At 43.8% G+C, this 24321-nt stretch overlaps 1 protein-coding gene across 3 annotated transcripts in view; it reads right to left on the minus strand.

The window, feature by feature from the left end:
• Positions 1–12932: 12932 nt before the first annotated feature.
• Positions 12933–24321, minus strand: part of KCNJ5 (potassium inwardly rectifying channel subfamily J member 5) — a 53586-nt gene continuing 42197 nt past the window's right edge. For all 3 annotated transcript variants that reach the window (XM_065697339.1, XM_065697338.1, XM_065697340.1), the window contains 2 exons: positions 21515–22461; positions 12933–13719 (listed from right to left, as the gene is read on the minus strand). In XM_065697339.1, coding sequence (XP_065553411.1) covers positions 13382–13719; positions 21515–22454 — 1278 coding nt within the window. In that variant the 5' untranslated portion in view covers positions 22455–22461 and the 3' untranslated portion in view covers positions 12933–13381. The remainder of the gene's footprint in view (positions 13720–21514; positions 22462–24321) is intronic.

Genomic DNA, 24321 nt, shown 5'->3' on the forward strand with positions numbered 1-24321 from the left:
ATGTGTTTCTTTTCTGTGTAGACATCCAAACAAGGCTTCAAGATTCTCCTTCAGGCTCAGATCAGCTCGTTATAGCGGTTTCAGCTGAGCCGCATTTGCCCCACGACATGTAAGTATAGAGGGTAGCAGAGGTTCAAGTTCCAAGAATGAGAATGAATGTGGAAAAGCCACCAAGTGCTGAGCAGCTGCAGGTTAGATGAGGCCATTTTAAAACTACAAGCTCCTGCTATGCTGTGCATCAGGCAGAATAGTGCGGGGGGCTTTTCTGGGGACAGATTCTGTGGAGTCTATCTGGAGCTGAAGCAGAATTCTTAATGAAAGAGACGTGCAGGGCTCTAAATTTAGATGCACCATTAATGCTTTTAAAGCATGTGCATCTAGAACCATGGAGTGTTGGAAATGTCAGTGCGTGTTTGCTCCCATCAGGCCAAATCTGAAACCCACGGAAACCCGTGGCAATAAAACCCATAGATTTCAACAAAGACAGCTCTTAGCTTACTTCTCCTGTCCCTCCCCATCTTGGGTTGCCCGTTCAGTAGATGTTATGTGTGCCTAAAGGAGACAGTCTGCATTGTAATGCCATTTTACACTTTGCTTTTGCAAAGCAGCAAGGCTCAAGCTTGCATGGTAGCTGGTTGAGTGAGACAGCACAATGAACAGCAGGCCAAATACTTGAAATCTGAAGGCAATATCTATCTTTTCAATATCAGATCTGTTAGCCTAATACTTCTGTGTTGCAAAACAAGCTTCTCTATTGCACTCCAGCTACATTTACATCAGATGTGCCATATATCATAAAATAATACAGGCAGGAACTGTGACTTGCCTGGGAAATCACTTTCTCCTTGTAATATGCTGATCTCTATGGGATGTGAACGTATGAGATCTGTGGGTTGAAGGCAGTGTTGCAGTCGGTAGTGTGATGGTTATACATGAGGGATGTTCAGAGCAAGCCCATAGTACAATTTATTGTTTAGTCAAAAAAAAAGCAAGCACTTGATTTATAAGTCTTTCACCTGAAAGAACATTAAAACCAAACACAGAGACAAGTGTTCTGGTGCCAAAGGATGATCAAAGAGGACCGTCTGGATGGATGCTTGGGACTCAAAAGCTGCAGCTCCTCCACAGTAGTCACCCAGACTGAACAGGAGTACAGCCCGCTCAAAATTTGCTATGGGATCATTAATAGCTGGTAATCCCTCATTTATACTCTATTTCAATTAAGTGCATTATGTGATGAGCAGGGCTTAACCGTTATTAGTTGTTCTGCTTAGAGTCAGGAGACGTGCCCGTCTATCAGTGCTAAAGAACAAATTACAAACTCACCTATCTGCTAAACTCTCTCCATCCTCAGAAGGTCAGGAAACTGATGAATTAATAAAACAAAAACCAACTCCTGTCAATCACTGCTGGGTTTATCTGCTAGAGACACCTCAGTCTGCCAACAGCCTGGTTCTATTTTTACTGAGCAAATGCTTTCACCCCTCAGCTTCCATGTGTGTGCCCACTTCATGCGTTGTTCACACCTAGTTTACTCTTAACACTTCTGAAGGACCTTGCAGATAGGCGTGAAAGGATTCCTCCTTTGGACAGCCATGTGCTTTGATAGGAAGGGGGGAAAACAAATAGGAACCAGATTTGCTGTCAGCACTTATGGCTATGGAGGGGGTACAGGAGAAAAAAGGGGCAAGGGAGCACATCTTCACACCTTGCTGTCCAGTTTCTGCCTTGTCACAATTTGGAGTTAAAGCCATACACCCCCTACCAACACTGAGCATCCTCTCAGCAATATGCAATAGTGAGAGCACAGCCTTCCAGCAAGGGGTCCAATGCGTCCACCCATACATGACCAACCATCATCTGAGGAAGTTTAAGGCTTGCAGTCCCAAACTAGTAACTTAACTACTGAACAAGTTTTCCTACGTTGCCAGATGTGCTAAAGATTCACTGTGTAATCCCTATGAGCTCAGGGCCCAGGCTGTGTCAGCTCATCCTGGAAGCTTCAGCGTTGCCATGCAGGACATAACATCACTCCCATCCTTCACCAGCTGCTAAAGCTTCAGTAAGGTGGGTTTGAAGTGTGTCTACTAACCCAAGTGTAGTCTTGGAAATATTCCCAAAGCATCCATCTCTGTGACAATCAGGCAAGAAATCTGAACCCCCTTGATATCATTTTAGAGTTTTCCAGTAACTTCCTACTTTATCTTTGGAATGTGCACTATTTAAAGAAAGAGGACCATAGATTTAATGAGGAGAGAAATAAATGTATATGTCAAATATAATTTGACTTTAAAGGATGATACTAGTATTTAAAACTTATCAGTTTTCCCCTTCCACTTCAGTTATTAATAGCACAGGTACAAAAGAAATCAGACCCTTTCCCTGGGATGAACCAAGCTAATGGAGGGTTGGCCAACTCGTGCCCTATGTGCTGGGCTCTTGATGAAGGGTATCTGGACACCTGCATATCAGAACATTGTGTACAAATGCTTTGCTGAATCCAGCCTGGTTTTGATTTATGACCAAGAATAAACCCTTCCTAAAAATAAACCTGGACTTTCCTGGCTTTCTTCCTTCCTTTGTTTTCTTTCTCTGCTTTCTGTCTCTCTTTTCTTCTCCCTCCCTACCAGGTTATCTTCTTTTCTGCACTTTGTGCAAATCAGACATTCAGAAAGTTGTCCCCTTTTCAGCATTATTAGGCATGGGATCTCCTAGCACACAAGATAAGGTTGAACTAAAGTTAAATTCGCTTACTGAAAGTACTGATACAAGAATAAAACATTTTTGAACCAGGCCCCTGTTTTAAAATCATTTTACAAAGACTATAATCCCATCCTTTAACAACCAGTAGACTATGTAAGACGTGGATCATTGAATTGATTAGGAAAAGGCTGCTTTTTTATGTCACAATGACAACAGGATGCATTTAGAACCTATTTTCAATTGGAAAACAAATAAAAACCCCAATGGCTCAGAGATACAGGATGCACACAATGAGATGATGATCGACTACCATAACAGCATAAAGTTCAACATCATAAAGCATTTTTCTTACTGTCACTTCAAGTCAGATGTCTCTACATCCCTCCCTCTGCCCAGAAAGAACAGTAAGAATGGCACACAAGGCATGAGAAATGTGTAAAACTGGTATTTCTTGAACTCCCACTTCCCATTCATCCTAGTGGAAAGTTCCCAATCCCCCACATGCCAAAAATAAGGGTTGCTGCTTCTTTCCTCTATTATGGAAAGCAGAGCCAAAATTTTCATCACTGGCTGACTGGTCATTTGGAAATGCAATTTGGCATGCCTCAAGAGACCCCAGTTTCCACAAGACATCAGAGCAGTCCTTCCCAGTTCACTAGAGCATGAATCTCACTCATAATTATTGAGCCCATTTTGTATTCAGCTTCCACTCTCCCTCACACAGAACAACATCACCTTAAGTGTTCTCATCTCATTCTTTCTTTTCCCACAATTGAAGTCGTTTGCCTTGGCAGTGATGGGGGGAACCCTGTCTGAAATGTATTATTTCATTGAATGTTTCCAACCAGGCTACATTTTCATGGTCTTTATTTGGATCAATCATGTTAAAAGCTGATATTGCATTATTTAATCTTTGACAGGCATAGAATTAAGATTCAGGTTTATTCACTTACAGAAGATGACAGACTAGAATTAGATGATCACTTTAGGGATTGAACCTAACTACTATGATAGCTGCTTTTTCAAGCAGAAAATGTTAACATTCTTGCCACGTTTCTTCCCTGGGTTCTAGTGGCACGAGAATGGGATTTATGAGAACCTGGAGTAAGTTCATGGAAAAATTACCCTGTTCTTTCCTTCAGTGCAAACAGCCTGTAACTGAATACTCTGTACTGTACTATATAGCAGGTTTGGTACTAACATAACGGAAAGCACCCCAGGTAGGGTACACTGGCAGAGAAATTTTAAGGACAAGTAAGATTGTCTGCAGGAGACAACCCTCTTGGCCGGCTTCAGACAGTTCTATAATGCTACGCTGGTTCACAATAGCCAGGACATTCCCTCCTGTGACTTCAAGTTTTCCACATACAAAGCACAGTGCTCTTAAAGCTTAGTGAGCAAAAGGATGAAGTCAACACCACATACTCCAAAGAGATTGTTACTTCATGGAATAGCCCAGAATATCAATGAAATATTAGAAACAAGGACTGGATGAGCTTTAGGGTCCCTTCCAACACAAACCAGTCTGTGGTTCTATGATTCTATGAAACTTCCCTCCTCGTACGCTCAGCAGGGCCAGGGAGTCATCACCTGTGATGATTCTCTCCTCAGTCCACTGCTAGTATTAGGCTGTATCCTCAAGTACTGTTTACACATATCACTAATGAAAAGAGCAACCATCACCTAGCTCGTGGACTTGTGGTGTGCTGGATTTCCACTTTACTGGATGAAATACCCAACCGGTGCCGTTTTCACTGCACACCAAGGTGGCCAAGAAGCACAACACCCCTGAGAGAGTGGGAGCTGTGTCAGGGAATGACGGCAGCTCTCCAGTGGTCCCACTGTTTTGTTTACAACTGGGCTGGAGAGACCTGGCTGCTGTTTTCCTATTCCCTTGAGGATGCATTTTAATAAGGACCAATGTGCTCTGGTAATGAGGGGGTTAAGAAACAGCTATGCAATTTCTTCTCCTCGGGAGCTGAGGTACCCCACAATCAAAGCAACAGCCTGTTTTTCAGCATGGATCTTATCTTCCTACTGGAGAGGTCACAGCTTGCCAGCCTTGTTTTAATGAGCTGTGTCCTGTGAATTTCACAGTCACTTCAAGTCTAATAAGGGAACCCACAGGGGTAGTGTTTTCAATTTGCTCCTCTTTCCTGGCGAGTTTGTACCATACATCACACAGAGCAGCTCCCAGCTGGCGAAAAAAGAAAAGAATTAGCTTGTATTCCCTATGCAGGGATTTTCTAATTCAATATTTATTAAGACTGGGGTCCTCTCATTTGAAAGGCCAAACAGTTTGTTTTACTATGTGGGGGATATATTACATTAATATAGCGAACAGCTGCTTCCAAGAGCTAATTTAGTGACCATGCTGAAAAGCCCTGTGCACTACGGAAATATTATGAGCAACCAAGAATCCTTAATACTTTGTCTAACCAAGCCTTATGCATACAAATTAAAAGTAATTGGAATCTCTGCTTCCACCATCAGAACTAACGGCTATTTTACAACTGAAATGACACCTAAACATCTAGTTTGAATTTCAAATCCCCTCTATAGGAGCACTGCCTGATTGTTCTCCTTCCTTCCAAAGAAGACTTATGACAAATGAGCAAATCTAAGCTTTACTTAAATGTATGTGCATGAATGCAGCTATCATTGCAAAGCACTACTCCTTGAGTATTCACACCTGATACTCCCTTTAGCCACAGTAGCAAAGTACTGTAACTCAGTAAATAACACCACTGTCCCATGAGAAATTCAGAGATCTGAAAGGAATGTGAAATATTCCATTATCTGGAATTATTCTCCCCACTCCATCCTCTTTCCAGGTGGTTGTAGAGGGTGATAGGGCAAGCAGGGCACAGCCTTATCTCTCCTTTCTCTTCCAGAGAAACCTCCCTGTGCTGGCACCAAGGCTCTGACCTCAGTGACTGCATCTGAGATGCTTTCTCTTGGCGTTCAGAAATTTAGTTGCTCTATTGAACTGAATTAAAACATTTCATTTTAGTGAGACTTGGCAGTAGCTTAAGCTTCCCTACCATCCATTAGTGTCAGAAATGAGCTATATATCCATTTCCAATAAATGTTTGTATAAACACGCTTGTATAGAGATTAATATAGAGTATAAATCCAGTGTAAGACACTTCACAGTGAAATACGCACAGTGAGTCACCAAAGAGATGGAGAGAATCTTTTCTTTTTGAGGCAAGGATTTGCTGAGAAGCCAGCAGACAACACATGATCTAAGAGTGAAAGATTCTGTTAAGTGGTAGGACCATCCCAGATGAAAAGGAGCTAATGGAAGTGTTGCTCTATCTGCCTCTCAACTATTCCCCTTTTGGATGTCATTGTGAATAGTTCCTTTATTTGCTTTTCTGCTTAAGCTGCTGGAGTTAATGTAATTTTTCAGTTAAATGAGTAACAACAAGAGAGTCCTCACCAAAGGTTGTGGCAAATAGGTTAAGTGTGGCTGGAAAACTCCGACATGTGTCTCTCCATCAAACCCAAAGGCTAATCCCACTTTCTGCACAAAATGGAAAGAGTACAGGAAGTAGGAGGTGCAGAAGGGCTTTCCATTGACAAGTGGATGCCTCCTGGTGTGCTACAAGATAGCCAGGAACACACTTAGACCCTGCAGGTCAGCACTGAGACTGATCTTCATGTAATTCCCACCAGCTCAAGAAGACATTATCCACCTTAAACCCAGTTTTAACTTCCAATGTCCTGGTGGAAAATCTCAAAATGTCAAGTGAGAAAATTCTCCCTTGTGCTTCAGGAATGACAGCTTCTATTGGCTGGAAAGCAGGAGAAGAACACTGGAAAACAAACAGCCTTACCTACACTACAGTTAATAAAAATTAAATGTCAAACAGGACAAGAAAAACTGATGTGGTAACATACAGAGAACAGGATCCAGGAGAGACTCTGAGTAATGAAAAGGTCAGGGGAGCCTATAAATAAAGCCTGATACAGACAAGCTCGAGGGAGGCAGAAAGCTCATCAGAAGAGTACAACCACTCAGGCAGTTTAATGACTGTGTTTTATGTAAATGGAACAATTACTAGTCCAGGTACAGAAACTGTTCTTACTCTGAGCACTACAAACACCCCGTGTCAACCATCAAATCAAGGCATAAGCTGATCACATGCCTTGCACAGACTGCTCCATGCAGGGACACAGCTCAGTCGTGGGGTTGAATCACAGAATCTCAGACTGGTTTGTGCTGGAAGGGACCTTAAAGCTCATCCAGCTCCAACTCCGTGCCACAGGCAGGGACACCTTCCACTACAGCAGGTTTTCTGTAGCCCCTTTAGGCACTGGAGCTGCTCTAAGGTCTCCCCTTAAGGAGCCTTCTCCAGGCTGCCCCAGCCCAGCTCTCTCAGCCTGACTCCAGAGCAGAGCTGCTCCAGTCCTCGCAGCATCTTAATGATACACCAAACAAAGCAACATGTGTAAGCACAGACTAGCACAGAGGCATACAGGGAAAGGTCAGTGGAAGTCAGGGATAAAACGTGAGTTCTCAGAGTCACAGCCCATTGCCTTAGCCACCAATTATGCTGCTTCTTCAGTATTGTATATAATGGAGCCCAGCACTTTGTTCTGGGCTGGCTGCTCATTTACACCAGCTAGGACCAGTGATTCACTCAGTTCATTGTTATGCTCCTCTAGTACGTGTGTTGCAAGACTCAGCCCTGCTGCGCTCACAGCTCTGCAGGCACAACAGCTTGCAACCTCACTGCAAGAAGGCTGAAAGCAGATGGGTAAATAAAACCAGACAGGGGAAGCATAGGGCAGGAGGGAGCTATGAAAATTAAATACGGGGGGAAAAAAGTCTTTGCTATTGAAAGACTTGTTCCAACTGCCCCATGGGATCTGGGTCCTGTTCCTGCTCCTCTCCCTACCAATGTTGGAGCCCCAAGGTCCCTGTATTCAGCTTGGCAATGAATGAGAGGAGTTTTGTTCTGGAAGGACAAACCCCTCCTGGCCTTCCTCCTCGGGTCCATCAGGCAATGACTTTCCCTGCCTGCACCTGGCATCTGCCTCTCCTCTTTCTATTCTGGGAGAGAGAGAAACAGCTGAGCTCTGCTACCGTATGGGAGGGCAGCAGATGGGGCACGAATCCAGTAGTGATTGTGCTGCTCATTTGCTTGGCATGGCAATGATGGACACATGATGGAACAACCCGGAACAAACATGGGGGGGTGTGGGGGTCAGAATGCTGAATAGCTTTTACCATCATTAATTTTCCTGTTACTCTGAGGTTTTTTCTCATTCAGTGATGAATCTGTATAAACAAGGAGGGTTGCAGTTGTCATCCTGACTCTCACCAGGTATTTTATCTGACAGACTATTTCTATGACTTCCTAGAGTGCTTTTCTCCACTTTCAGGCAATTGGAACAGCCATTTCGATCTCACCACTCACTGAACTGTACACAAGGATTTGTAGGCACTACTGGATATCTGGGTAACAAAGGTGGGAAGGGGGAAGTATTTGCTTTGTCTATGGGACAGAAACATATTCATAGAATCTTCTATCAACCTTTGCCTTTACCTGCATTTAGGTTTGGGAGCTCTAATCCATGCAGGACTGGAGGATCAAGGTAAAATTAAAACCTGTTTTAAGACTGGGATTTTCTGACATGAACCCCAAAACCTTTCATCAATCACAGCGATTTCAGTGGCTTCTCAGCCGAGCCTGTAGTTGCTGTCTGTGCATACAATAAAAACACAGTTTCATTCAAACTGATTGAAAGTGCCTTAAAGGAAAATACATTGAAAGAGTAATGGGTCCAAATGGATGTATTTGCACTCAGAAAATGCAGGCTAGCCTTGCTGAATTTGCACACTGTAACTGCAAAAGGCATGACATACTTCAGATATTCCTGCAACGGCTATATGCTGAACGAGGAGCTGTATGAATATTTCAGTTACAAGATGAGGCTTGAAGAATAGAGTTCTTTCAATTTTGAATCACCCTTCCTTAAATAACTTGTGCTATCTGGTATTAAATTCAAGTGCCACAGCCACTCCACATGCCCTGGGTATCAATGGGGTCACCTCACTATCCCTTCCTGTTATAGCTGTGAACAAACTGACCGCTGCTTCATTCAGGAGATACTTTGCCATCCTCTTTGGCAAATACAACTCTCTTTAGATGGCTCAGCCATGGTGTTTCCTCTCCTCCTTGACCACTGCTCTTTACACTATTTGAGAGTCCATTTAAAGGCTCAGCTTTTTGCTGCACCTGCCCCCTCTGGGTAGCAGAAGCAGAAAGGGTGGCTCTACATCAGGCATGCACAAAGCCAGCCTACTTTCAGGAGTGAAGAGATACCTAGAGAGTAGCAAATCTAACGCTATGATTATGACACACACTAATCACCTCGTTTCTACACACAGGTAAGGAGAAAGCATTGATTTTCTTCTCTTTCCTATGATTCAAACCCTTTGTGAATAAAAGCAGAGCTTTCCAATGTTTTTACTGCTCCGAGTCCTGGTTCTGATGTCACTGAGCAATTAAACCAGGCTGGTTCTCCCCTCTCCCCCTCACCCCCAATTCAGATCATCCCACTGAGCTAAAGCCTGCGTTTACTTATACCAGTGACCTTCAGTGCTTGCTAAACCAGTGGCGCTGCTGCAGTGGCTCTAAAACAATGTCTGGAAATGCAGCCCTCCCTTCCCTGAAAGCACAACCACTGCTACTGAAGAGCTGAGCTGTGGTCTGGGGGACCCACTGGAACATTGCCCCATTTCCCAGAGAGAGTACAACCACCCCAAATGAAATCGGAATTTGCCCTTGACCTCTTCTATATGCCAACAGCTAGGTCCTTCTCCTTCCCACATCCATCTAAATGACCAGGCACCCCTGGAAATAAGTCCTGGCTAGTGGCAGTCAAAATATCAGACTCAGACTGTTTCACTCGCCTTGGAATGGAAACTGCACTTTCATGCATGGACTGAAAGCTTGCCTAATTTCCCTGGAACTTAATTAAGTGTCGTCTCCATCATCTGCCAAACTGCTGCTTAACACATCCTGACCACATGCCTCTCATATATTGCAGCAGATATGGCTGGCACTGCACAGAGCTTGTCATGGGGTATTAATGACTTCAGTATAAATATCATTCCCTCTTACCTCAGCTTCATGATGCACTGTTTCTCATAGAGATATATTATAGAATCATAGAATGGACTGGGTTGGAAGGGACCTTAAAGATCCTATATATTTGTAATAACAAGAAAGAGAAAACAATGAGTGATAGGTCTTGCAATGCGTGGAAGTTAAAGCCAGCAAATTAAAATGAAAACTAAAGGTCCATTTCTAACAGTCACGTTGATTAACCCCTGGAACTAACTACCAAGGCAAAACACTGTATTTTTGATGTCTTGAGATTGGTTTAAGAAACATATTTTAGTCAAAATGAATAGTCTTAATAGGTGCATGGTAACTCATGGAGGAGAAAAAGTATCCAAGGCACATAGGTCAGCACTAGCGGCATTGCACAGGACCACACCAGTACGGAACTGATGCCAAGGAAACACAGCTCCCTCCACTCCTGTCCCTAAACCCTCAAAAAACCCAGGCAGAATCACAGAGCAGCTCTCCCTGCCTCCATTCACAGCTCATTACCTCTTCTGCATTAGAAAGGTGTTTCCCAACGATCCTGTTAAAAGGAGAAAAATAGAGAATAAGAAACGTAGCTTTTGTTCCACTGGAAAGCCCTCACTGATGATTGCAGGACAGAGAAACACAGCTGAAATTAAATGACTTAAATTACCTGAAAGATCATCCAGCTCCGCGGTGATAGTTATAAAGCAGATGCAGTCATTCAGTATTTTGAATATGTATTTTTAGCTTGTTTACTGGGCTCCTTCTATAAATGTGAATGGTTATTTGTGCACAAAGAGTGTGTTTACAGACTGCAAATGCTTCTTGTGGAGTATTAGTTAATATTTTTCAAAGTACAGAGTGTAGAGTATATATTGAATATTCATGTGGGTGGACGTATCTATGTGAGCTATTTCAACTCACATCAGAGAGGCAGACTTGTATTTGAATGTTCATTACAGCAAAGAGCGGGTCAATTATGCTTCCATTCCCACAGTTCATTGTCCTGCATACGCTTGTGGAACAGCAGGGAAACTGAGATCATTTTCAGAGATGACAGTTCTGGAAAAGGTTCTCTCTGTTACTTTCAGAACAGCTCAATACACTCAGTAAATTAAGTCTCTCTTTGGGATACATTTCAGGACAAGGAGAGCACAGGATAGTCCAGGGGCTGCTCTGCCCCTGAGACTGTACTGCATTACCAAAACCCACATCCCTGTTTGCCATGCTGCACAACTTGAATATATGGTTCCCCACCCTGTACTCATCAAATGTGTTCAGCTCTGGAGGACATCCTCCTCCTCCAGAGCTGCTCAGCTTATTAAAAACCACAGGAGAATGTTTCTCCTATTCTACAGAAGTCAGGGAAGTTCTTTTGCTACTGCTCACACAGGCACTCTTTGAAGCATTGATTCAACAGGGTACTTAGGCATATCTGCAAATTGCAAACACAGAAATAGTCTGTGAAGCCAGCAGAGTACAGAGCTGCTTAAGGGCTTTGCTCAAGAGGGGAGAAACCCACTTCTTGTCTTCCTTCCCATGCATCACAATAGATTCACACCATTTATACTCAACAGTATCAGGAAAGAGCAGTTTAGTTGAAGTCTCGAGGGCAACGAGCAGGTGAAAGAACTTTCAGGGTATTTAAAGATGGATAGCTTCTCTCTGGAGGGTGACAAGCATGAAGGAGAAGAAAGCCACGGAGTCAATCTAATGCCATTTTCCAAGCTCTCTCCTGCATCATGTAAGGGACACAGCAAGCTCTCTCTCATGTTGAATTGAGCTGGACAAGTCAGCCCTTAGGGTAGAGCTTATGCAACATATCTCTGAGGGGCTGAAATTGCCTCTGACTTGTACGATCCATTCCAGTTTTACTTCCTGTTACTATCCCCTACGTTATCAGTTCACTTCAGCTACAGAATAAAAACATCCTGAAACCCAATTTCAACACTTTACTGTTTTGCTGAGGTAGAGTGAGAAGGGAGGGTCTCAAAAAAAGAACAAATCCCTCTAAGAAACCTCTCCTGTTTCTCTCCCTGTTTTCTTCCCTCTGTTCCTCTGAGACTTAGTGTGGAAAAAATAGGAGGAAGCTGAGCACAAAACCTAAAATGAGACCCTTTGGAAAGACACAAACCTTTCCAAGTCTGCAAGATGCTTTCTACAACTGACCAGCAATTCAAATGAAGATGCTTCACTTCCAAACTTACCATATAACATCATGGTAATTCCTACATCCTGGAGGCCAAGCTGACTGCTGGCTCTTACCAAGTACAACAGAGTCATGTCATGGCCATCTTTCCACCATACAGATTTGCCTTCTATCTACATTATAACATTAGGTCTCTAATTGAACAGTATCTCTGACCCCTATGGATAGTATTCTCCTCTTTGTTCACATGTCAAAATGACTATTGCTTTCTATTTCCAGCTTATCTTGTCCTTGTATTAATAAAGAGACAAACCCATATTTAAGATCTCTAGTGTACAGCTGTAATACAACGTGCATTTGTTTCACAGATAAACATAGAGTACTTCCTATGTGGAAAATAACTCTTGCACATTACATATTCCTCAATCCGTTTTGATAAAGAAGCAATTCTGCAGGTATCTTGTATTTCCCACCAGATTTCGGGAGGTAAGGGAGGAGATTTTCCCCATCACGGCCGTGTTTTTAATGTCTTGTTCAAATCTGCAGCAGTTTTTCATCACGGCTTCGGTTACATCATGGGAACATCAGCACCCAAACCTTCACTTTAAACACGCAGTTCACAGAAGAGCAGAGAATTTTGCAGACTGCTACTTCCACACTCCCAGATGGCTACTCGCTTTGTTTTAAACGATCAACCCGAACTGAAACTGGGACATCCACGAAGAAACCTACACTGGGGCAAGATCTAAACTTCCTCTGCTCACAGAGAGCAGATGAAATGTGTCAGCGACTCCATGAGAAGAGTACACAAAGATAGCACCTCAGTTTGAGAAGACGGGCAGAAGCATGGGCTGAACATGCTGAAGGGTTGGTGGGAACATTGTCACGCAGCGACTGTGATCCTGGAGGAAAATGCTAAAAATCTATTTGCAAACTTCAGGAAAGCAAAACACTACACACACCAGAGAGGGGTTTTTTCCTCTTCCTTTAATTTAGCAGTAACAATGTCTACAATACATTGACTCACAAGTTAAGTGAAGGTACGAAACCACATTCTTCATACTGAGATGGGACATTCTGGACTTTTGCTTTTTAAATACCCTCTCAAGGGGGAAGAGTTCTGAACGTCCAATGCACATCTTCTGAAACAACCACTGGTGGGAATTTCGATTTAGCAGTGATGATATTTAGTGAGCCCCATTCGTTAAGATCAAAACGTTCTGCAAACGAGTGCAAAGCTCACTGTACAGCTAAAAGGGGAGGGAAACTGAGGCACAGTGCTGGGCAGTGACTGGCCAGGATCAAGCAGCAGGCAGCAGGGATCTGGCCATAAATCTCAGCTGACTCCCAGTCAACTCCTGACTCACCAGTCTGCCAGTACATGTACTTGGGTATCTACTGTCCTGCAGTTCAGGTGTTATACAAGCAGATCTTCTTTCACCTCTCCTGCTGTCCCATTGGCTCCATTCAGTCCTGCTGGCTCCCTGACACCTTCCTCTTCTTCTTCCTGCCCTCTTGCCGTCTCTGCTTCTCTGAGGAGGGTGGCACTGGAGAGCTGGCTGAGGAGCTGCCCTTCCCGGCGAGACTCAGCCAGCTCTTTGGCACAGCACACAGGAGTGTTGGTCTCGTAAGTGCTATGGAAGCTGTTGTAGTCGACTTCATAAAAATCCTTCTCCAGGGTGAGGACGGGAGTGAAGCGATGTCCCCACAGCACCTCGGTGTCCATGTAGGAGCTGCGAGCCTGGCAAGTCATCCCTGGGTGGAAACAGAGGGATGTTAAATGCAAAGCTTCCTTACATGCTCACCCAACCACTGCTTTCATTTAAAAGCACTTTCATGTTATCTCCATACCTGATTGCTCTGGGGCACAGAAAAGGTCTTCGCTTAATAAGCCTCACAAAAGCCTCTACCATGACAAAGCTGAGCACTCAAAGGGAAAGGGATGGATTCATCTTCAGACTGCTCCCTGAACCTTGTGCCTACGAGTTTGAAGTCTGGTATTACTAAGCAGCTTCTCTGTCCTCACATTGCTCTGTTGAGGTGTTGCTTGCATGGTTGATACCAACAGCTACAATGACATCCAACCCTGCCAAGGGACCGCACAGCCTGACCCACATGGCCCCACAGCAGATAACCCCATCCCTCTGCATCTAGGGCAGTGTCAGCAATTCCCTCCTGCACTTTGGTTAAGAGAGATGCATAGCCTGAAAGTGGAGAGGACCACAGCTCCTATAGATTTACATGGTAAACTGGCTTATAAATACCTCTGAAGGGTTTAATCCAACTGTATGGGGTTGGCAGAACCAAAACCCATATTGCCACACAGCCAAACTCATAAGCGTATTGAATTCCATGTACTGATGGACTGTGGACTGAATTAACAGTGGTTTGTCTTCACTCCCTTTTATCAGCTAGCAAAGAGCAGCTCATGGAGTCTGGTAACATCTGAGTCCTGCTGTGTTGCTGACACACTATTGAACTCCCTGGGCACGGGCTTTTATTACAGGCAGTTTTGAGGGTCAGGGCTCCAGGGTTAATCCCATTTGCTGCTGCCCCCTCATGCCGAGAGGCCAGGATGCCAGACAACCAGCAACATATACGGTAAAGAGACAGTTAAACTTGTTCTTTTGCCTTTGGAACAGGTTTTGCACCAGAAATCAAGGCCTTCAAGTGCCTTCTCCAAGCTCTGAAGCTTTCAAAGCCCAGCAACAAGAGCAGGAGAGGAGAACACTCAGGATTAGGTTCCTTGAATGAACTGGCTGATTTTTACCATGGCCTTCCAAGTGCAGCAGAAAGGTCTCCTGTAGAAGTCCCCAAGGCCAAGATGGGGGGGATACTGCTAGATAAGGGGGGGTCTGAGGCATCCTAAGGGAACTCCTGCCTTATAATCAGGGCCTGAAATAGCTTCTTGCCTGGGGGAGAACCTGACAGTTAACCTGAACTCCAGAGACACAACCACAGCTATCTCCTGCTGTAAGTATTCAATTAAGAAAGGAACAATAGAAAGCTTTCAGCAACCAAATAGTGCACACTGCCAGCTCCCTGCAGTAGCTGCTTTCTGTAACCCCAGGGGTACACAGAGCCAGCACAATAAGACAACTTGTAATTGCTCCATAATCCCATTCAAATATTCCTTTTTAGCACATGTGCAGTGGTGTTTTAATTGCGTGGGGACATCCTGCTTGGCAACTCCTACACTACCCAGTAAACAACACCATTGTCTCTGCTTCAAATTCCATTAAGTGCCTGCTTTGCAGGCTGCCCTGTGCTTTCCACCCTGGTTAATCAACGCATCTCTAATGTCCCTAGCTAATTGTTGCTTCTCTAACAGCAAAAAGATGACAGAAGAGATGTGGAAACAATAAACATTATTTCTATTAAAGGCACACAGATGCAGCCACTTTCCACTTGCAGACAATGTGCGCTGTGCCCTCTCTGCTCTGAGTAGCTGAGGTTGAGCCAGCAGCGGGGTGGATTAACTCACTAGCCTGAGATCTTTCTTATCTGGCTGCGAGCTCCCTGCAAAAATCAGCTGTCTCATTTCCTAAGCCTTGCTTATCGAGGTCTGTGGGACACTTTGGATGCAGTGCGTCCTTACTCCATCTGCTCCTATCCACCAAGCACCATACCAACTTTGCCTCTGCTGTTGTACTTCGGTACAGTAGCACCCCTGAAACCTGGACACCTTTGAGAGCACAAGAAACTGAGGGAGGAATTCAAACGCTCAAAATCTCTTACAAGACTCATCACTGTACTTATAATAAGTACTTGATAAAGGCTGTTGATCCTTCTCTTGAAGCAGATACAGCTACACATTCTGGGTTTAAATGGTACAGATATTTGGTACAGTTAGAGAGAAGTGTCTGGTGACAATCTGGTTTAAAAATAAAGCATGTTTAATATAATATAAATGTGTACAACGGTGGAAAATGTGAAATCTTCAGCTTTCAAGTTTTAGTTAGAGCTCTCTTATCTTTTACTCAGCTTTCAGCTGCAAACAAAACTCAATTTGAATTGAAACCAGGAAATACAAAGTTATAAGCAGATGCACCAAGATTTCAATAAAGCTGGAGAGCAGAGGACTGTCTCCTGGTTTCAATAAACATTTCATAGAGTTTTAATGATAATTTCATTATAGCAGGATCCCAAGAAGTGGATTTTTCTGTCTGCTGTCTGGAGTCCCTACATCAATACAGAGTTTGTGCATGTGCCTGCTTAAGGCAGCCATAGATGCCCTCCTAAATGGCTTGTTTCTGGTTTCCACTAGATGAAAAGATACCAAATATATTGCTGTGTGTATTAAACTAGGTGTTTCATTACATTCCAGAGCAGAGAGTCACAGAGGCAAGACCGGTGTGTAAAATAGGTGTCAGGGAACGCTACCAGTAAGGCACTTGTCTGTCATCAGAATCAGTCGAGATGAAGCAGTTTGCATTTTACCAGAGACAAAGCAATGTTAATGCGTGCTGACAAAAAGCAGTTACTTGATGGCTCTTGCAGTGAGGAGCCTGGTTTTTGTGCAGCAACTCGCTGGGAGTTGCTGATTTCAGAACATCTCAGTGCTCGCGGTGCCGCTGATTATGCAAGTGGAGCAGAGGCTCGCTGCTAGGGATTGCTCCTGATTTCCAGGTCTTGTATGCCCTTAGGTTACCAGTTAAAATCAAACTTCATTATCACAGGGCAAATCTAATTGCCTTTGCAGCTGGTGGGGTAGCCAGCATGAACCAGCAGTCTCTCTCCAAGAGAGAGGAGATGGAGAATGCCCATTTCCATCAAACATTCCATCACAGCCAGTACCTTTCCTGGCATTTTAATGGGAGAGGGTGAAGAGACCACAAAACCTGATCCACCAACCAGATCCAGAATTGCCACAGGCTCCAGTTTGATCACATCAGCAGCGCAGCTGAATCTTTCAGTACTGCTCCGCGGCCTGAACTTCCTCAGTGGGGAGAGATATCCCAACCCCTGGGGCTGTCAAGACAACATTTTTCATCAGCCTAAAATTAACTCTCCTCATTTAAATGCCACAGAGCTCAGTGATTATCTGCTGGCAAAATGTCATGTGGACACTGACTGTGTGCTTGCCAGATTTGCTGGGCTCTGTGTAGTTCAGACACAGATACTGCTGAGAGCAATTTCACTTCGCTGTCCTTGTTTTCATCCACTGCTGCGCACGGGGTGACTTTTCCCCTTGCACTGGGTGCACTGACGCTGCATAATACATACTCCACCTACACTACAAGAGTACAGAGAAAGAAGGGATGGACTCAGAGGTCAGTGACAGGCTGATCTAAGTCAGGATGGCAAGGAGTAGTTATAAAAATGTAATGTTCTACCGCTCCACTTAAGCAATATCATGACTTTCGATTAGCATTTGGGTGGTTCTAAAATGTGTTAATTCGACCTAAGAACACTGTAACCTCCACAAAGTCCATATTCCTCCAACTTGAAAAGGAATATTAGAAGGTAGGAGCATGGTCCTCCAATTATTTGTGCTTGTCTCCTTCCGAGGGGGACAAGTCTGGGCTTGATTCACTTTGATTTTTATGCAAGACGAAAGTAATAGGATTTTAATTTATCTGAATGCTCTCCAGGCATGTGAAAGCTCCCAGGCACTGGGGATGGAGAAGAGGAAAAAAAGGGCCTTATGATTTATATTGCCATGTCTCTCCAAGGGACAGAGCACCAAGCTCACACCTTTAGGCTCCTCACAAAGGTATTTATTGTGACTACCCTGCCAACATCTACCTCCGGAGGATGATTCAGCTCATGAAAAGAATGACTCGAGATGTCCCTCTCTTCCCTATAATTCCATAAGCAGTTTCTGTAGCAGTTCTGTAAGGTCCTTCTTGCAGAAAAGAAAACTTATTTATATGCAAAATGCAAAACAAACCAAGCAGACAACCCAAACCAGATGATGAATACGTGAAAAGTCTGGTTCATCATTTCACCCCTCCTTTGTTCTCTCACAAAAATGATGATTGATTTCAGGATATCTTTTGCTCCTGTATTTATAGCCAGGAAATTTTACTATGTCCTCTGTAAAGATGGATAAATTGAGGTGCAAAAAAGCCGCTGTTTGCCTCCGCTCTCACAGGGACAGCACAAGATAAATGACTTCTAATCATTAAACCACTTTTTAATCACACAGATTCTAAGCCAGAAATACATACGCCTCTCCTTTCCTAAGAGTTTATTAAAATACCATTTAGTGACTGGACTAATTGGGCACCTGAAGTGTCTCTTGTGGCTTATTTAATGGTGCTGAGGAAAAGAGGTTAATGAAAACCAATGAGGACCAAGAGTAACAAGCACTGGTGTCTCTGTGCCCAGACAATAGCTATGCCAGACACCGTAGATGCAGCAGTGAGGTTTGTAGGAGAGCGACTGATAAATCACGAATCTCCACTGCTCTTCTATGATCCAGAAGCCATGGTTTATGACCAGGAGGGTAAGGGAAAGAGGTCTGGCCAGCAACAGCAGAGACCTATTCTGTCACTGTGGGAAGCAGAAAGACAGTGAAAGCAAAACCGCATTCCCTTCGCAAGCACATTTTCCACCTTTGCTTTCTTGCCTTTTATTGCAGGTCACATCACAAGCTGATCTTGACAAGTGTCCCTTTCAGATAAGGCAAAAGAGAATTAATTCCCTAAAGTAATTTCTGTGACCAATTCATTAAGGCAGCACTGAGTGATGCTGCTGCTTTCCAAATTGCCCATGAAGCAGCCCTGGAAGTCAGAGCACTTGTCATCTGTATTGATTTTGCCTTTACAGTGGTCAGCAATGATCACAACAGATCAGCCCAGAAACTTAAGTCTCCCTTTGGCATATTTTAACCTCTTGTGGAGTCACAGTGCCTCAGCCATACTCAGATACTGACTGGAAAGCCCTGTGTCAGTGGCTTTCTGCTGCTGTGTGGGTTGGTTAGGGGGTCCCTGGAGAGCTCTCACTGCAATAACAGAGTCTGTATTCTCTTCTTTGCAAACAGGGTGTTTCTTGTGTGTTTCTATTAAAATCCAAGTCAACTTGAAAACAAACCCATGGGTTTAGGACACAAAACAAACAACTGGAAGCGTTTTGGAAATTCAACTTAAAAATAAAAGCGTTGTTTCAAACCACAATGTTTCAGTTTGTAAATGAACTCCAATGGCTTCAAGTGTCAAGTTATTCCACGCTCTTCATTTGAAGCTATTTACCATTGTTGCCTTCTACTGGATCAGAATTAAGCTTCAGTGCCAGTAAGAAGAGGTGGTGGTTGGAGAGGAGACAACACATCACACGTTTAGTATGTGCGTGGTTGGTTAAAGCTATTGGGTAAAGTTATATTCTTCAGTCATTTGAACGGTGCCAATTGCCTTTTTGATGTGCTTTCAAAATACCGCATGAATAAACAGAACTATATTTTTCCCAGCACTGGGATGCTGGGTCCTCCTTTTTTGTAGGGGTTACTAAGGGAACAAATGGTCTCATGCATTTTTACACTGCTCTGAACCTGACCAGGGTAGAACGGTGTCATGATTTCATACAAGTCATGCTGCAAGTAAATGATACCATTCCTGAGAGCAAATGGGACTTGAACAATACAATAGGAAGGAAAGAACCTGAAGAATTTGATTGGAGCAAATTTGAAGGTACGGAGGTAGGGATTAATATCCCCCAAACTGCTTGATCAATATTACAAAGTGTGAGGACAAAGCAGGGAAGCACAAACACTGTTGCAAAGAATCACACACACACACCCCCCCCCAGTTACTGTATGTCATGCAGAAAACCCCCATCTCAGACTCTGAATCTAACAACAGCATCATCTGAGGTCCAGGCTGCACTAAGTTCAAGGCAAACTGGCTTTTCTAGCCCCAGTTTTGGACTTTCACAGCCTGTTTTCCGAGATGAGAATAATTCATTTTCACAGATGTCTGCTTCTTAATATCATTACGCACTGGCCTGTACAATCCCTCTGGGAGAGGAGCCCATTTGTAAAGCAGCATTATTCGTATGCCATGCTTTTAATTTTGAGGTTGTTATTGATAATGACTTCCTCTCACACAGATCGAGCAGAAGCTGAGCTTTCAGAAGAGGAAGGCAATGCAGTAGCTGTTCAAACAGCGTTCGATAGTGTCACTGTGTGATGAGGAAAGAGGCTTTGCACAAACAAGGAACTGCATGCCATGCTCAGATTAGGACGTTCTAGTATCTAGTAAACATTTAGGCTACAAAATAAGCTTCCATTGCAAATCTTTGCCTTTGATAGTCTTTTCCACCCACCCCTTCTTTTGCCACAGCTCTACAATACTCTGCTGGAAAAGAGTATTTGAATAGTAATGCCAAATGAATTCTACTTCTGCAATACAGTACTCCAACCTGGGTACAGTGCAACCCACACATAACCTCCCATTAGCTCCCTTTGGAAAAGTCAGCTACTGCTATTCACCTAATGACTGAAAGGAGATACTGGGAAACTGAACTAGCTCTCCAGAGCAAAGTCTTTAAGAGCAAAGGGCTGAGATGCAAGAACTGAAGAGACTATTTCCGCTTACATCTGGCTGTTAGGAGACTAACCAGGACCAATCTCAAGAAGGGAAGAGCATTAATAGCAAGCAAGGGCCAGAATCTGGCTCTTCCTCAAAGGCCAGAATAAATGAATTAGCTGCAAGTGGTAAAATGAGCCCATGGGGCCATGTCCAGAGTAAAAGCATCTTCCCCCCTGTGCAGACCCCTCAGAGATCCACTGCATCCCACCTGTGTCCAGGAGCCTGTTGTAGCCATCCACTCTCTCAGCTCAAGGTACACATTTGCTTTTCTACACACTGGAAAAGCTGAGGCATACAGCTTTCCCAGATTTATTATATACAGACACAGACTTCTTTCATTGCCTGCCACAATTACCCCAATAGGAGGAAACTGGGAATCAACTGACTAGATCTCCGAATCTACCCATTACACAGCATTGTTTTAGGCTGTTTTAAGCTGCTAGATTGCAAGGGTCACAAAAGTAGTTTCTATTTTAATTCTTTGAGCTGCTTCTGAAAATGCATGTCCTGCACCATATGCAAGTCATTTGGTTTCAGCACATGCTGCTTTACGGGATGTAGTAATACCTGGCCACTTCCTTCATTGCCTCCATTAAAAAGCAGCACTACAGTAATACCTGAAATAGCACAGTTACAGCCAATTTTTAATACAGAGAAGAAATGGAAAAAGGTTTGCACCATGAATTTTGATCACAGGAAGCAAGAGCACAGGAGGCAGTATTAATTCCTTTCATCCGTTCCTTTTTTTCCTGCGGATCATCTCTAAATTATCATGGACCAATCCCTTCATCTGAATCCTGGATTTACAAAGAGTGAAACACTACAACATGAGCTAAAGGACCCATCTTTTAACTGCTGGCTGTCTTAGACCACAATATCCCACCTAAGTTGGTTACTAGAGAAGAACAAATACCCACATGTTCTCAGTGCAGGTGACACTGACATTAAAATATTAGGGCCAAAATGCACTCCATTTTTTCCCCTTCCCCTCTCAAAACTGTGATCAGACATGTTCTTACCTGTTGCTTCCACCATTCCTTCCAGGATGACCACAATTTCAAACTCCTCCTTCTCCAGTTGGGTGCGGGACATCTCCCAGAAGGGGCTTTTCTCATTGATTTCATGCGAGATGATAAGAGGTGACACCAGGAACAATCTGTCATCTCCAGTGTCAAATCCCACGTTGATGTCCGTTTGGTTCAAGGGGATAAACTCTCCTTCTTTGGTCTGTTTGGATTTTATCAGTTTAGCTCTAATGGAAGCCTCGACAATGTGGGAGTTGCGGAGGTCTCCAACACGGAACATGAGACAGAGTTTCTCATCCCTCATGGAAATCACGGCATTGTTAGAAAACATGAGGGTTTCAGCCCTCTTCTTTGGTTGGCTGATCTTGACAAACATGCACCCCACCATGAATGCATTGACAATGGAGCCCAGAATAGCCTGGATCAGGAGCAGTATGATGCCCTCTGGGCACTTCTCTGTTATGACCCTATAACCATACCCAATTGTTGTCTCAGTCTCAATGGAAAACAGAAAAGCAGAAACAAATCCACTGAGATTTTCAACACAGGGGATCCAGTTCTCATCTTCAAGATGGTCGAGGTCTCCCCGGATATAGGCGATGAGCCACCATATGAACCCAAAAAACAACCAAGTGATGGTATAGACCATGGTGAACACAAGCAGATTAAAACGCCACTTGAGGTCCACCAGTGTAGTGAAGAGGTCACTAAGGTACCGGTAGGTTTCTTGGACATTGCCATGGTGCACATTGCACTTGCCACTTTTCTCCATGTAACGCTGACGTGGCTTCTTACCCTCTGCTGATATGAGGCGGGTTCGGTCGGTGGCAATGGGGACATCATCCCGAGCCTGCTTGGGAATCTTCTTAGGCTCTCTGGATGTAACTCCGATGTCCATGTCCTGGTTCATGAAGATCCTAGAATCTCCGGCCATGGCTGTGCTGCAGGAGAACAGAGAAATAAAGGTTGAGATAGGAGGAAAAGAGCTGAGACAAAACCCAGTTTGTTTTACTGTCTGAACCATTATGACAACAAATATAGGAAATCTTAATGCTACACTGACAAACTTTGCCCCATGCTGGGATAAAGGCTGACTCTACATCAGGAAAGCTTTTTGCCAGGACTATGTCTTTCCTCTAGTAACGCTTTGAAAGGCTTCAGCACTTCTCTCCCAGTAGCCACTTGTGAAAGGCAGCGCTGCATTGAACTGGATGTTAAATACTGATTCATAACACACAGTCTCTTCAAACATGAACCCGCTGCCACTTTGCTTAATGCACTACTGGAACCTCAGAACACATGGTGATGGGCACAGGCAGGGATTCATGAGATGGGGAAATCTTGTTAAAGGGATTTTGGGGGTGGCTTTTTCTGCCCTCAGATTTATTTTACACCCAAGGTTTGCTGGAGATCACAACTAGGAGCAAAGTGAAGATACAGCAACTTCTCTGGAGGTTTCTGATGCCTCAGGGTTTGGGTGCATACCAACAAAAACCTTAGAAATGAACAGAAAACGCTGAGCACCACTGTCTACCTACATCTCACTGAAGTCTAAATTATGCACGAAGGCTTCCCCAACAGTCAGCAGAGAAAGACACCTCCATGGATAATTCAGATTTCAGGAATGCTGAATCACCTTCTGGAAGCACCCACCCCCTCCTCCAAATTCTTCTGGCTCCAAAAGTGAAATAGGCATTTCATTTAGCGTCTTGAATTCCATGTCTGAGGGTGTGATGAATCCAGTTAATCAGACAGATCAGAACCCACCGCTTTACTTATCTGACACGAGACACAAACACTTTCAGTAATGTAACAAGCAGCTATTCAAAAGCCCACTGCTGACATGCAAAACTGCCCCACAAGACACAAAGAAATAGCACGAAATGATGGCTGCAATGATTTTTGCAGGTTACAATGTGACATCCTGTTTACCAAGATGATTAGATACTCCACATATGCTCTATTGAAAAATGAGAGTCCTGACTCCGAATGCAGGGCACAGACAAAGATCTCTGTGAAAGCCTACCTAAGAAGCCTTAGGGGTATCAAAGAGAGAGTAGCAGTATTTTCTATGGTGCTCATTCTCTGCATTGTCCTTGCAAATCCTATTAAAACCCAACTAAATCTATTACTGCTCCCTCTATCTTTAATCTTCTTATGTGCCTGTGAATGAGAAAAGGTGCAGAGATACAATTAAGAGTATCTTGGGAAAGACAATTTTAAGACCGAGCAAAGTAGCTTCATCTTTTTGGTATTAAAAAGCACAAAAGGTGGGTGGGAAGGAAGCAGAGGCAGGATGAATAAATGAAGCAACAAATTTCCACTTCCATTCTGCTGTAGCCAAGTCTGGTTAACAGCAAAGAATTACTCTTAGCCCTTGTATAAGTCACCATCAATCATTACTGCAATGAAGCCTGTTGCTGGAACCATACCCGCTGGCTCTGTTCACCAGGGAGCCCAGCCATCTGTCCACAGCACAGTCCCAAAGCTGCTCCGTCTGGCACATGTGCCATGTTGGAAGAGTTTGAGCCAGGGCTGAGCCAGTGCAGCCACAGGAAGGGGTAAATAATAAGGATTGATGATGCTGAGAAGGTAAATTAGGAGGAATCAGGTTTGCTTCCTCCCTACACATGATCCTCGATGTGGGATAGATACCCCAGGACTGTGCTGTTCCCTTCCTCAGCGACATCTGGGATTTGGGTAGAATATTAATCCATACCTCTATTTCCTTCACTCCGAAGGCAGGACTCTTAAGAGCTGCTCAAGGTATGTTTAGATACATCTTCAGCCATTTTCTACTA

This window comes from Lathamus discolor, chromosome 17 (assembly GCF_037157495.1).
Source record: "Lathamus discolor isolate bLatDis1 chromosome 17, bLatDis1.hap1, whole genome shotgun sequence".
Lineage (NCBI taxonomy): Eukaryota > Metazoa > Chordata > Aves > Psittaciformes > Psittacidae > Lathamus > Lathamus discolor.